This window comes from Cupressus sempervirens, chromosome 4, assembly GCF_028749045.1.
Source record: "Cupressus sempervirens isolate cs-2001-9-10 chromosome 4, ASM2874904v1, whole genome shotgun sequence".
In the NCBI taxonomy this organism is placed as follows: Eukaryota; Viridiplantae; Streptophyta; class Pinopsida; order Cupressales; family Cupressaceae; genus Cupressus; species Cupressus sempervirens.
In genome coordinates this window covers 827,417,809-827,431,180 of record NC_143121.1, presented here as the reverse complement: position 1 = coordinate 827,431,180, position 13,372 = coordinate 827,417,809, and the positions used below count along the sequence as shown (strand labels likewise).

The 13,372-nt window shown below is 34.9% G+C and overlaps 1 protein-coding gene and 1 pseudogene across 5 annotated transcripts; one reads left to right on the top strand and one right to left on the bottom strand.

Annotated features, from left to right (window-relative positions):
- Window positions 1–2,571: 2,571 nt before the first annotated feature.
- On the top strand, window positions 2,572–4,059 carry LOC149563938 (UPF0496 protein At4g34320 pseudogene; annotated as a pseudogene). Of its 2 annotated transcripts, none has more exons than XR_016364127.1 (2): window positions 2,572–2,679; window positions 2,856–4,059. The product of XR_016364127.1 is annotated as a UPF0496 protein At4g34320 pseudogene, transcript variant X1 (transcript). The 2 variants fall into 2 exon arrangements; XR_016364128.1 differs by having other exon boundaries at window positions 2,599–2,753.
- A 3,969-nt stretch (window positions 4,060–8,028) lies between these two features.
- LOC149563937 (chitinase-like protein 1) lies at window positions 8,029–12,568 on the bottom strand. 3 transcript variants are annotated; one of them, XM_089827049.1, is made up of 4 exons: window positions 12,483–12,568; window positions 12,022–12,388; window positions 9,249–9,402; window positions 8,029–8,804 (listed from the first exon to the last, which is right to left on the bottom strand). In XM_089827049.1, the coding sequence occupies exons 2-4, from the start codon at window positions 12,362–12,364 to the stop codon at window positions 8,399–8,401; spliced, it is 903 nt and encodes a 300-aa protein (XP_089683175.1). In that variant the 5' UTR covers window positions 12,365–12,388; window positions 12,483–12,568; the 3' UTR covers window positions 8,029–8,398. The 3 variants fall into 3 exon arrangements, with proteins under 3 accessions (XP_089683175.1, XP_089683173.1, XP_089683174.1); XM_089827047.1 differs by having other exon boundaries at window positions 12,525–12,568; XM_089827048.1 differs by having other exon boundaries at window positions 12,022–12,568.
- Between the last annotated feature and the right edge of the window lie 804 nt (window positions 12,569–13,372).

The window sequence follows — 13,372 nt, the reverse complement described above, 5'->3', positions numbered from 1 at the left end:
GTATAAGGCTAGGGCAGATCAAAAAAGGAGACATAAGGAGTTCCAAGTAGGGGATATGGTTATGGTATGCTTAAGGAAGGAACGATTTCCAGTGGGTACCTACAACAAGCTAAAGATGGAGAAATTTGGCCCCTGCAAAATTTTGAAGAAACATGACTCAGGAAATGCATATGAGGTGGAGTTGCTAGATGGGATTCACATTTCTCCTATCTTCAATATTGCAAACTTAACAAAATATCATGATGGTGCAGATGAGGGGTTGATGTTGGAGCCATGTCCAATTCCTACTTCGGCGAAGGAAGAGATTGAAGAAATTTTGGATAGTTGTGTGGGTCAGAGTACTAGAAATTAGCAATATGAAGAATACCTAGTGAAGTGGAAAGGACGACCAATAGAAGACTCAACTTGGATATCCTCAACAAAGGCTTCCCATTTTAGTTTCCCTCTACTAGCTATAAAGTGACAGGGACACTTTTCAATCTACCCTTGGTGTCTGATGTAGGAGCATCCAATGGTGTAAGGGCAATCCTGTATCACCCAAAAATATGCTTAGTGTTAGTTTTTGTTTAAAGTATTTATGGATACCTATTTGGGTCAAATAAAGATTCCAACTCTCATAGTTCCACTATTGGTTTTATGGGTTAGAGTTTTTTTAGCACCTTGGGATATGTGCCAATGTAGAAAATGGGTTATTTTGTAATTGAGCCATAATTATGATGAGTTAGAGGATGTAATTTGGAGGGATGATTATATTTGTAATTTAAAGCACTCTAGAAAAAGAATCAGGTGAAAAGGCTTTACAGTTTGAAAGTTATTGCAGTTTTAATTTGATTGGAGACCTCTTAAGAGTGCTTCAAAGTTAGATTTAAGGCACTAAATGGTCTCGTACAAGCTTGAAAAATGGGAGACAAGCTAAGCTTGTTCACATGGCTATAGAGCACTTCGAGATCTTTCCAAAAATGTAAACGGTTCGTCAATTGGAGTCTTGAATCAAAAGTCATGCCTCCCGGAAGTTGGACTATCGTTTTTGGATTCTTTTAATTTTACACTGACTTCTAACATGATTTCTAGAACCTTCTATTTTGGTGGTGGATGCCAAATGGCATATTTTAGAATGTATTCCTAACCCTAAACCTAATTGGGGTTTATTTTAAAACATTTATGGAATTGTAAAGGCAATTCTTGGTGGAGTTTGGGAGAAGTTATTGGAGGAAGATTTTCTCCAGATGCAAACAACATTGTAAGGCCATAGGTCATGTCTTAGAGTTTATTTTCAGTGTACTGAATGTAGTAGCAAATCATCACTAATAATAATATTCCCCTTTTCCTTTCGTGTTCATTTTGATCTTGGGTTGTGTCCCCATCATCTTCTAACTACTTGATCTTAGCCAACTTTGATTTTCAGGAATTATAAATAAGGACTTCTCAAGAAATAAAGCTATACATTATGGAATCAAAAGCAGGTTTTAAAATTGGTTAAAGTTGATTATGTTTAAATCTGTAAGAGATAATCCAAGGGTTCCAACCCCACTCTTATCTTTGGTGCCCAATTGAGATGGGTCATTTAATAATTTTTCACAATCTTTGGTCATTGGGCCTATTATCTATTAGGTTTTTTAAAAAATAATACTATAAAATAGCCTCAAAAGAAAACATAATCTATGTAATTAGATTTCCACAATCCATTTAAATATGCATGTAAGCTCTTTCTTTTGATGCACAAAAAAACTAGAAGTTTACATGTAAAAAATTAATCTATAACAGATTTGCTCTTCAAAATCATAATCCTCAATTAGTTAATGATGTCTTCTAAAAATAAATAGAAATTAAAACTACATCAAATCTTCTCTCTATTAATAGAATATTGTTTCCAAAACAATCAAAACTTTTAGGATTGATATCACTTAATAAAGACAATTGTTTTGAAAGGTACTATTATATCACATAACCGAAAGACTATCACTAGGTAAGTGTAGATCCCAAATTACATATCAGAGTTGGTGTTTTTCTATATAACTTTAACAAGTTAAACAATCAAAGAATGAAAAGCCTTATTTCTTAGCTAAGAGTACCTCAAAAATTATTTAAATGTATTCTAATAGTCTTAAAGAAATATCGATTGGTAGCTACACATAGAATACTAATAGGTCACCAAGTATAACCACACAGGACTGTCTATACATGGATCAAAATGCACTTTTATTAATTAATTTTAAAATTAAGTATAACAATTAAGTACAAACAAATCGATCATACAGGTGTATTTTGGCTCTTCCATAGCCAAACCCCACCACGCTGAACATATGACGCAGCCAGCCTAAGCATTTAAAAACCACACTACTAAAGTTTCAATGTCGGGCGCAAATATCTGACGGCTGGCATTTTAGTAAATGGCGGTGGCTACCTTAGTGACGGTGCAGTGCTAGCTGGCAATCTTTTCTGCGTGTGTGGTTCTGAAGAACAGAGTGTGCAGCGCATTTATTGGGTCAATTTTGGAAAAAACACGATCAAGTTCCCGGTGACGTGGTTTGGACACCGGAATTTAGATATTTAATCTTGAACGCGTATTTACAATTTTCAGCGCCAGTGAATGAAATGTTGTAGGAGATGAGGAGGCTGGAACTTTCATTTGGTGCGTCAAGAAAAATCTTTCATCCACATTCTATCGAACGATAACGCGTACTGTCTATGACTCACTAATTCTAAAAGCGTTTATAAATATTCATTTTGCTAATCACAAGATAAGACCAATTGTAAGTTGTAGATCAGGCCTGGATTTACAACTAAATACTGAAAGAATTTATTTTCAAAGAGACAGATTTTCAACTCTAATTCTGCTTCATTTATATTCTTAGCGTTTCGGAGGAGATGGGAAGCAAGATTAGCTGCGGGCTTTGCAAGAAAGCTAGGAAAAAGCCTGATTGTGAAGGAAGCCCCGGTAAAATGGACGCAGACATGAAGAAATTCGGCGAAGGGCTTAAAGCTCAGATAGGGCGAATAATGAAGGCCGCTGAAAATGGCGGGGGAAAGCAAAGCTTGTCTTTAGATTCTTTAAAGGACGTTACTTCCTGCTTTCAGAAAATGGATCAGAAAGTCTTCGACCTCGTTCTGGACTCCAATAAAGAAATCTGGGATGATCCAGATCTGTGCGACCTGATAAAAGATTATTTGGATAACAGTAAAGAGACCTTAAGATTTTACACCGGGCTGCAAGATTCCTTGAGAAGAGCGAAGGACAACCAGCTTATAATTCAGATCGCTTTACAGAACATAGCGACTGAAAACCCTCATCCCAGCGAGGAACAGTACAAGATGGTTCTGGAAGGGCTTGAAAAATTCAAAACGGCCGTGGATCCCTTCAATGATGATTTTTTCCGTCAATTTGAGGCCATCGGCGAACGGCAGAAACAGATCTTGGTGAAACTCGCCTCTAAAAGGAAAAAATTGGACATGAAGCTCAAGAAGGTACTGCAAATATTTTGCATTATTTTCGTGTCAACGCTTGCGACGGTGTTGATTTGCTCTGTAGTGGTGCCGGCCGTGACGGCATCGCCTGTAGTGAACGCCATGGCTGCCATTTCATTGACTGCCATGGGATTCATGCCCGAACTGCTCGATTTCCTGTGGATGAAATACGAGACGGTGAAGGGGCGGCGTGAGGTTATTGACGAACTGCACAAAAGAACCAATTTGGGGATTGAAGAGGTGGAAAAAATTAGGGTTTCGGTGGAGAAACTGGAAAGCACCATCAGTTCGATTCTCAGGAGCATCGATGTCAGTTCAATGGAGAATGCCCTGCGAATTGTGGTAGAGGATATTAAAGAGAAGCAACAGAGCTTTACGAACCAGAGCGATCATCTTTTCAATCATGTGGATCGCTGCAGCCTGAATCTAAACCAGGCCAGGGATCTTGTTCTTCTAAAGTTTGAGAGTCCGATTTGAATTGGTTTATAGCATTGTGATTTTTATCTTGTCTGCAATTAATCCAATCAAAAGCTGAAACTCACGTACAAGTGTATTATTTTTTTATATATATTGAAAATTATAATTTATTTTTTATATTATGTGTTAAGAAAAAATTATAAGATTTTAAAGCGGAAATCGAATACATAATGAAATTTGTCATCAGAAAAATAGGTAACTAATCATTATCATGGATTTAGGTAAACTTTTATAATGAAAGAGGAGAAATTTTTATGATCAAAATTATTGTAAAAATTCTTTCGGATCAAGGTAAAATGGTTAGTTGATTTTTTAGATTTATAATTACATATAATTGTTATTCAAATTTGGTCTAATACAAGAGCACGAATTTAGAAGTTTGTATATATAGTTTCTTATTTTTAATGACTTTTCATAAACAAAAGACTAAGTGTTCTCTTATATTGAAACAATAAAATACTAAATGTCACCTTAATCTATTTGACCATTTTTGTGGTTGCCTAGTCATTGCCCATTATAAGAAGGTGAAACAACAAAATTTCATGAGGGGACTCTCAAAAAATCCCTATGTTGATCAAGAAAATTCATTTGGCAAAGAGATGGTCCAATTTTACATGTCTAGAAAATGGTTTTAAAGTTGTTGAAATGTTGTAAATTTCCTCTAAACATTTATATATGAATGTTTCAACTATTGTAAGAAAAAGCTTATCCTAGTATTTTTGTAACTAGTAGTAAGAACTCAATGCTTATGAGGTTACTAGAAAGGCCATATAATGAAATACAAATATGTATAAGACTATTAATTATAATAGGATGACACATAGACAATTTTGTTTGGGACCTTACAAGGTTTAGAATGACGTTAAGAGACCTTATGTAGAGACACACATCTACCTATAAGCATGAAGAGGAAAGAGTTTATAATGTAGTCATAGAAATAATAGGTAAATTAAAAGACACTAAGGTTGTGAATATTCAAAAGAAAATGCACATATAATTCTCACACTTATCTACATGAATTTCGCATACAACCAAAATATAAATTTTAGATTTTTCAAGGCATAAAAAGAATACACTTTACCATAAAAATTCATGAAGTTAGTTCCTTGATCTTTTTTCATGAAATTATGTATGTTCCTCGTGGTCTAAAAAATAGTCAACATTTATTATAACTTTAATTTAGGTGTTTTGTCAAGTATTTAGCTTGACTATTAAATATCCTCAATTAAAAGTTATCATGATAATTAGATTGTAACAACTTAACAAAAGACTAGATACAACATGAGGTCTTCATGTTGCCTAGTTCCTCATGAACCTTGATATCCTTGAAAGTTGATCTTCTTCCTTGCATATATGTCTACCATCCAACTTCAACAAACAAGAATGTTTATAATTCCCCCCTTTAATTAACCGTTTTCCATCATAAAGAAATTCATACATATTTTCCCTAATTGCTCATTATTTTTCTTTCCTTGGGTGAACATTTTTAAGACATTCATTAACTTTAACAAGAATCTCTCATTAAAAATTGCTTCCACTCCTAAACTCACTCCATTGAATTTGAGGTGTATCAACCTTTATGCAAGAATTTTTAAGAGAATGTAAGTTCTTATGATTAAAACTAGTTCATATTTGGCCAACATATGGATGTTGATATGCTCAATACTACACTATAATATATTCAAAGTCTAGGTGGCTAGACATGGTAATTAATTTTTCCAGGTCATTTATTTTTATAGATATGGGTGAAATAATAATTTTAAAAATAATTACTCTTTCGTGAATTTGTCATATAGGAAGATAGATTGTTTGATTGTTTGAGAAATGTTGTTCAAAGTATAGATCAATTTCTTACATGGACAAATAAATTATCACACTCAATCTACCATTTATAATAACAAATTTAGCATATACATCTCTTAATAACAACTCTCTAATCACATACTTATAAGACTCTAGCAACTAAATTTTACAAAAAAATCCTCACAAATCACATCTGTCTAATTAATAATGAAAGATTTACATTAATCTTGAATAACACTAGACAATAGTTCAACATAGACAATATGTAAAGATATTTCCTTAGCTACTTGAGTCAAAAGAAATGTGAAAAATGAAATGAAGATATACAATTTATTCATGTTATTCATTCAGAAATCCCTACCCCCACCAACCACTTTACAATGCAAAGGCCGTCCATTTAACGTTCCTCTCATAGGATTGGGGTTCTCTCTTTCGTAGGATGCCAAGTGTTCCTGGTTGTCTAGTTTCGCACTCACCAAACTTTGATCTCTGTTAATGTGTTGTTAAACTGTTATTTTTAGCATGGTCTCAACTGATTTTGCTTTTCTCGTTTGCCTCTATTTTTGAAAGTCTAAACTTTGATTTCCTCCTCTCTATAACTTTAAAATGGCAAATCTGAGTGAATTTGAACTTGAAAACCTAGCTGATTCTGAATCTAAAAGATTAATCAAATTTATTCCAAAAGTCTATAAAATCTGAAAAATCTAAATCAGTCTGCTAAAAAATTAATATTGTCTTAAAGGGTTTTATCCTAAATTGAGTAGTTGAACAATTGTTCCGAATCCCAAAGAAAATTTACTAAAATGCTTGAGGAAAAAATTGACAATTTCCAAGATAGTCCTTTCAAAACGCTCCTATCTATTTATAAAACCACTTTTTCAAACTTTAGTTATTTTTCTTCCATAAAGATGACTTTATAATATTTTAATTTTTTATCCCTATTAAGTCATTTAGCCTACAAACATAATTTATTTGAACTACTTAATTCAACTAATTACATTATCTCTTCTTTGCACATCTAAACAGCAAAATTGAAAATCACAAGCAATTGAAACGAGTTAACCTATGACCTCAACTGTCCTCGTTCAAACTAATGGAATTGCAAGAAAAATCTTAGTCTTATTTTTATGTACTTTAATATTTATTGGTATTTAGGATTCATTAATTACTTTCCAACAACTATAAGAGCACCAATAAAGAGCATAGTAAAGCAAGTCCAAGATCAACGCTTACCTCAAGGATTTACATTTCTAACAGATCCTAGTCTAGTCTAAGATGTCAAAAAGTTTATCATCAATCTAAAGAAGCAGCCTGCACATTTGTGTTCGCCAAGGTATGCATACGCAAGCTACATAAAATCAGTTGATTACGCCTACTTTCTGACAAATACTCTTCATATCGGAGAGGCTTATCAAGCAATCACTCATTATTTCAAATGTCATCCCTCAAACCTGTTTGATGCAAAATCAAACATCCACACATCATGGTGGAAAACATATCAAGAAAGATGGGATTGAAGTTCACAGTGATATTACAAGGTTAAAGTTGTTTCAACATAATGATGCCTCGGATGAACACAGATGAAAATCACACATCAGTACATTAAGGTTTCAAAAAATAGAACTTAAAATTCACACTGATGTTGTCAAGTTATAATCAGAGCATAATCAAATTTGAGAAGAAAACAAATTTAAAATCACATGTCCATGTATAAGGGTGTAAAGCACCTTTGCCAAATAGGATTACAAGTTCACAGGGAAAATTATTTCAGCATAGACACGCTTCAGCAGAATACAAATGCCTGTGAATCCACATTCAAAATCTTCATATTTGCTGCTGCTAAATCAATGAATTGTTAATGGTTAAAGCCAAGAAATCCAAGATAACAAACAAAAAATGCCCAGGAAGGAAAAAGTATCTCTGAAAAGCTTCCCAACAAAAAGTGCACAGATCCCAATTATGTTTTATGAAAGAATAATGTCACGAGACACTAGTTCTTCCACAACAAATACTGAAATTCAGCCAACAAATGAAAACACGTCCAACACAAAACAATGGCTTAGCCATCGCAGAATAGATTATACATTTAAGACAAATGTTGATAAAATCACATCCATTATCCAAGCAAGACAGGTCAACCATTAAATTAGTTCATTACATGAGTTGTACCAAATAATATCATGATATGACATTTCAAATTTGTTTGCAGTTGCCAAGAGTCCATAAGTAAAGCAATATATATGGGATTAACATACAACCAAGGACATGAAGACCAGGCCAACATAAAGAATTTTATGTTTATACATTATTTCAAGTCATCTGCATTTGAAATTGCAGGATAGCACCAAATAAAAAACAACATGAGTTGATCATGGATCAACATTAAATTTAATGTAGTACATTTTTGCACAGACAGCATCTGTAACATTGCAGGCATATATTACATAATCGGCAAGAAACCTTATTCACTAACACTTGCAAATGAACGGTAACACCCTAAAATTCTTTCACCGTGGAAGATATCTTACTAATTGAGCAACAGAGAGCTAAAACCATACAACATAATGGCCAGGTATACCATTTTATTTAGCCTAGCATCAATACAATCAACCAAGTTTTAGTCTTTAGATTATATACTCCCATAATCATCCAGCTAACGAGAAGATGAATCTGAGACAGGATTAAGAGGAACCTGCTCACCGCAATCAAGATTCAAACCAGAATTATCTTGCCCAACACCCATCAAATCAAGGAAATGCAGGTAGTGTGAAACTCTTCGGCTCATTTTCTCAACCTCCCCTTTCCCACATTCTAAACCCCCATCTAGAACATTGATGGTCATTCCAAAACCAGGAAACCTGAAAGAGGCCGTGTCATTTTTGGTAGGAACCCATTTACCCACCATCACATCATGAGCTGAAGGCTGTTTTGGCTTGGTAGGGGTCATCCACTGCCATATTGCAGCTTGAAATGCAATTGTGGCATTATCTGACAAATATTCTGGATGATTAAGTATATCAACTTTAATTCCTTCACCAACCCGTCCATAGTTGTAGTTCCTGCAACCAAAACAAAAACTGATGAGATGAAACCTAAATGTTCTAAGACCTCCATTCACCGAAAACAAATCATGTTCTCTATGAGTGATATTTGTGAAAATTCACTGTATTTCACCATCTAAGTAAACACCATGTTAAATTCAAACGTTAAGGAATGCATCCTATGAAACCTAAATGCTCTAAGACCTCCATTGACCGAAAACAAATCATGTTCTCTAGGACTGATATTTTTGAAAATTCACTGTATTTCACCATCAAAGTAGACACAATGTTAAATTCAAACACATTAGGATTGCATCCTAATCATTCCAGAGCGTTGCTTGCAAATCAAATTAGACATTTGTCCCTGACGAGATTGTAGAAATGGAAACACATTAGTTGCCAGAATAAAAACTTGGCATGACCTGTAAATTTCTGATTGTTAATGAAACAATTTTAGCCTACCAGTAAAGTGGCAATGCACCACGTCCATGGTAACTGGCTCCAGGAGCGCATGGGTAAATTAAGCTTTGGTCACAATAGAATTGATCCGGGCTCATTTCCTCTTTATAGCATAAGCCCCAAGCCAATGGGCCACCAGTTGCAACACCATAGCCACCTGTAAATCAAGTCAAGTAAATCCATTTCAGCATATGACATTACTTGGTTCCCAAGGTTTGCAAGGTTTCACTAACCGACATTATCCTCCACAACTTCATCAAGATAGATGTTGTAGAGAATGTAATTGCTAGTGTAAGGCTTTAGAGAAGGACAGCGTTTCTTCAATATTTTTAATATTGTTTTACATTCCACAGTCACAAGAGCAGTATGTGGATATTAGACTGTTCAATTCCTGAACTTTGGGAAATAACCCCTTCTCTGACATTCTCTCTGATGTTGTTTGACAGTTTCACAATGATAACGTCAGCATTAGATATCTCTTCATCATGGTCTTAAAAATCCTAAAGAGAATAAAAGCTGTGGAGTTAGACGAAAAAGCATTCTGACTAGCACCAGAAAATTCAACTGAACAGATCATTTGAATTTTTTGCCAAGAGAACCATTTGATTGTTTGACTTTCCTATGCTTTTGGCAATCACAAGTCCAAAGAAGTGATGTTTGAATAACTCAGAAGCATCCCAAAGCGGGAATCCAACTCAGAAGATATACCCAACACACAGAAAACAACTGAGAAAAGAAGTATAAGCTTCATGTTCAGGTATACTGTTTCCAAGACTTAGCAGCACAATAAACATGAGGAACATTTAGCCATGTACGGAAGCATCCCAAAGAGGTAATCCAGCTGAGAAGATATACCCAACACACAAAAAACAACTGAGAAAAGAAGTATAAGCTTCATGTTCAGGTATGCTGTTTCCAAGACTTAGCAGCACAATAGACATGAGAACATTTATCCATGAACGGTCAAGTAAAACAAAAAAGAGAATTCTATAAAGGAGATCTACACAATCTATATCACTAGTTGTATTTGCTTATCAAAAATGTGACCAAGATATATCACAAATATCTTCACTATATAAGTGTCAAAAAAGAGTACTAACAATTTAAATATATCATGTAAAGAGACAGATCTGATGCAAATGGTACTTGGCTGCTTACAATAGTAACATAAATGGCATGTAGCTGCATAAATCTTCTACTTATTTTCATTTGATACTTTCTAGAATGGCTGGCACTTTCTCCTCTAAATCATACAAAGAAACTAAGCATGAATAAGTGACCAAATTGTATTCAGCTATTATCACAATATGAATTCCAACCCTCTGGATCTCACCAAAGATGCTAAACTACACGAAAACAAACATTTCAAGCACTTTCAATCTGAAGACTGCAGCAATGCTGGTCTCGTAGATATCTAACATCAAACCCTGAATATACCCAAGTTCAAGCATTTCATACGAAAAACATTACCAATGGGATATATTGTAATAGATCATCACATTACGACAAGCAAACTGAATGATAAGGAAATTACTAAGAATATAATTACAAGCCCACCACAATTGTGTTATTTCCAAGATCTAGAGACAGAAGCATCAAATGGAAGGTTTCTTCTCTTGCTTCTAATACAGATAAATTGGCATGAATAAAAGTAACTATATGGCATTCAGGCACTATCATAACATAGATTCAATACCTGTGCATTTTAAGAAGACAACATGAGTTGACATTGGATGAAATACCACATCTAAGTTACTGGTTGATTTTAACCATAGACATCTCTGGGTCAAAGCATCTAAGCCACATAAGAGACGCCTCATGATGGTAGCATCTAAGCTGCCGATTACCTCCCATTCATAGCATCTAAAACACAGACAAGACAACCATTTGTTGTTGTATCTGGGCCATACAGGACCTAGATCTACCTCTCAATGAAATACACCTCAGAACAGATACCTCTCACTCCTTCACAACTAAGCAAAGAAGAGATACCTCTAGTTAATCGAATCTAACCGGCAGAGGAGATAGCACTGAGTCGTGGCATCTAATACTCATAAGAGATGCCTATCTGTCTAAGCATCTAAGCTAAAGAAAACACATATTGATGATGGGATTAAGCGAAAGAAGAGACACTTCTTGGACATCCCATCTAAGCCACAATCGATACTCTCAGTTTAAGCATCTCAGCCATATAAGTGTTAGCGTGTGGCAAATAGGTCACGAAACAGATAGATAGCTCTCCATCATGGCACCAAAAACACAGAAGAGATGCCTCTTGTTAGAGGCATCTAAGCGACAGTCGAGATGCGTCCTGCTCATGGCACCTCCACCAGAAAAAGACATATTTGTCCATCAAGGCATATCAGCTGCAACTTTTCTGTCCTGCCATCTAAGATGCGATAAACGATACCACTAGGATGTGGCATCTATGCAAAACATTACCTTTAGTGGAGAATTTACATGACACAATTTATTTTTAAAACGCGAATTTTACAAAACGGGGAAATTTCCATTAGAAAAGAAACATAGCGTTCATTGAAACAGAGTGTGTTCAAAAAGCAAAACAAAACACCTTCACACCTTAGATATAACCAAACCAGTTAAGCAACCAATAGAAATCCCATAAACAAACCACTCCATCGCAATGTGGAATATTATCAACCCCTTCGAAACCTAGGATTTTCAATCGTTTTTCAAAACCTAACAAAAAAAGTTATTGCCTCGCAAAAATAACAGAACAAAGAAAATAAAGTAGCCTAGGGTATTCAGATCTTACATGTCGTTTCAGCTGCAATGTGGCCGAAAAAAGCAGCAAGCTCCTTCTGCTGCGACAACATTCCTCCGGTCGTACCAAAACCTATCCCCTCGTACAATGCCGCAGCGCTAATAAAGGAATGGTAATCCCAAAACCCCACAGCATGAGCAATTGGAGAATTTCTCTTCGAAAATAGTTCCTCAAACTGATCCACGGTAAACACCTCAGTTATAGTCTTATTGCAGCAATATTCTCCCTTGCACTCCCACCCCCTGTCACAGATCCGCTTCGTCTTCGCCGACGAAAAACTCACGCTCAAAGCCAAAACCAACAAAACCGCCACGCAAATCTTGCCTATCCCCATGGTCGACGAGATCTAAATCTTCGCCTGTAAAATTTAGAAATCAAAGGCTGAAATTATATGAACACCAGGAAAAAAAAAATACAAATTGAAGTTTCACAGATCTAATCATAAAGCCCACAAAAAATGCATAGAGCTTTAAAGATTTTCTTCTTGAACCAACTTGGAAGTGGAAATCTTTGGACGGCTGGGAATCGAACTGGCGACCTGTGGGATCCTAAAACGCTGGTATAATATAAAAATAGCTACTTAGACTAGAGGTACGCTGAGAGCGAAGCATTCATGTCTTTTCGTTAACTAGACGTCATGTCGGGAGTAGTTGGAGCCGTATCTTAGTGTCGCAGAGTACAATTTGTCATTGATTGCGTCAGATTTGCGCGGAGTTTAATTGAAAAGAATAAGACAGGCTGGAAATGTTTGCCGTTTACTTGTGGGGGCAAATCATTCGATAGATTGTGATTGTTGGGGTAAAAAAATTTGTCGGCAGAGTGACTTTCAGGGTAAAAAAAACATTACTGCAGGTAAAAGAAATGTGAAGGCACGGCTCGTGTGATGTCAAATGAGTGGAAGAGAAAAAGGGATTTCTCACAAGGTGTATTTGGCTATTGTTACAGTCCTTGTCAATATAAGGTTAGTTATTGTATATTTAATAATTTGAAAAGGACATAACTTTTTCTTTCTACTTTGTCTAGTTTAGGTGGTGTATTATTATATGAAAATTAATAATTAATTCAAATAAATAATATTATTTTGTTTTATATATTATTTTGTTTAAGTTAAATTTTTGTGCTCCAATCAATTTAGTTTATATTTTTTTTATGTTTATTTAATTTTAAGTATGTAAGTTTAATTCTTTCATTAAAAAATGTGTATATATAGAGGGTACTTAAGACATTGTCAACAATCTAATCATAACAACTATATTTGTTAGATAGTATAGTTTTCACCAATAAGTAACAATTGTCACAAGTTTTGTATAAGGTATAATTCATAACAAAGCATAACAATAAT

Bases quoted from the DNA above. Each gene is read 5' to 3' on its own strand.
- LOC149563937 (XM_089827048.1), bottom strand. From the start codon at position 12,364: ATGGGGATAGGCAAGATTTGCGTGGCGGTTTTGTTGGTTTTGGCTTTG. The intron at 9,403-12,021 runs GTAAGATCTGAA...CTTGATTTACAG, and splicing joins CATTGCAGCTGAAACGACAT to GTGGCTATGGTGTTGCAACT. The intron at 8,805-9,248 runs GTAGGCTAAAAT...TTTTGGTTGCAG, and splicing joins GGTGCATTGCCACTTTACTG to GAACTACAACTATGGACGGG.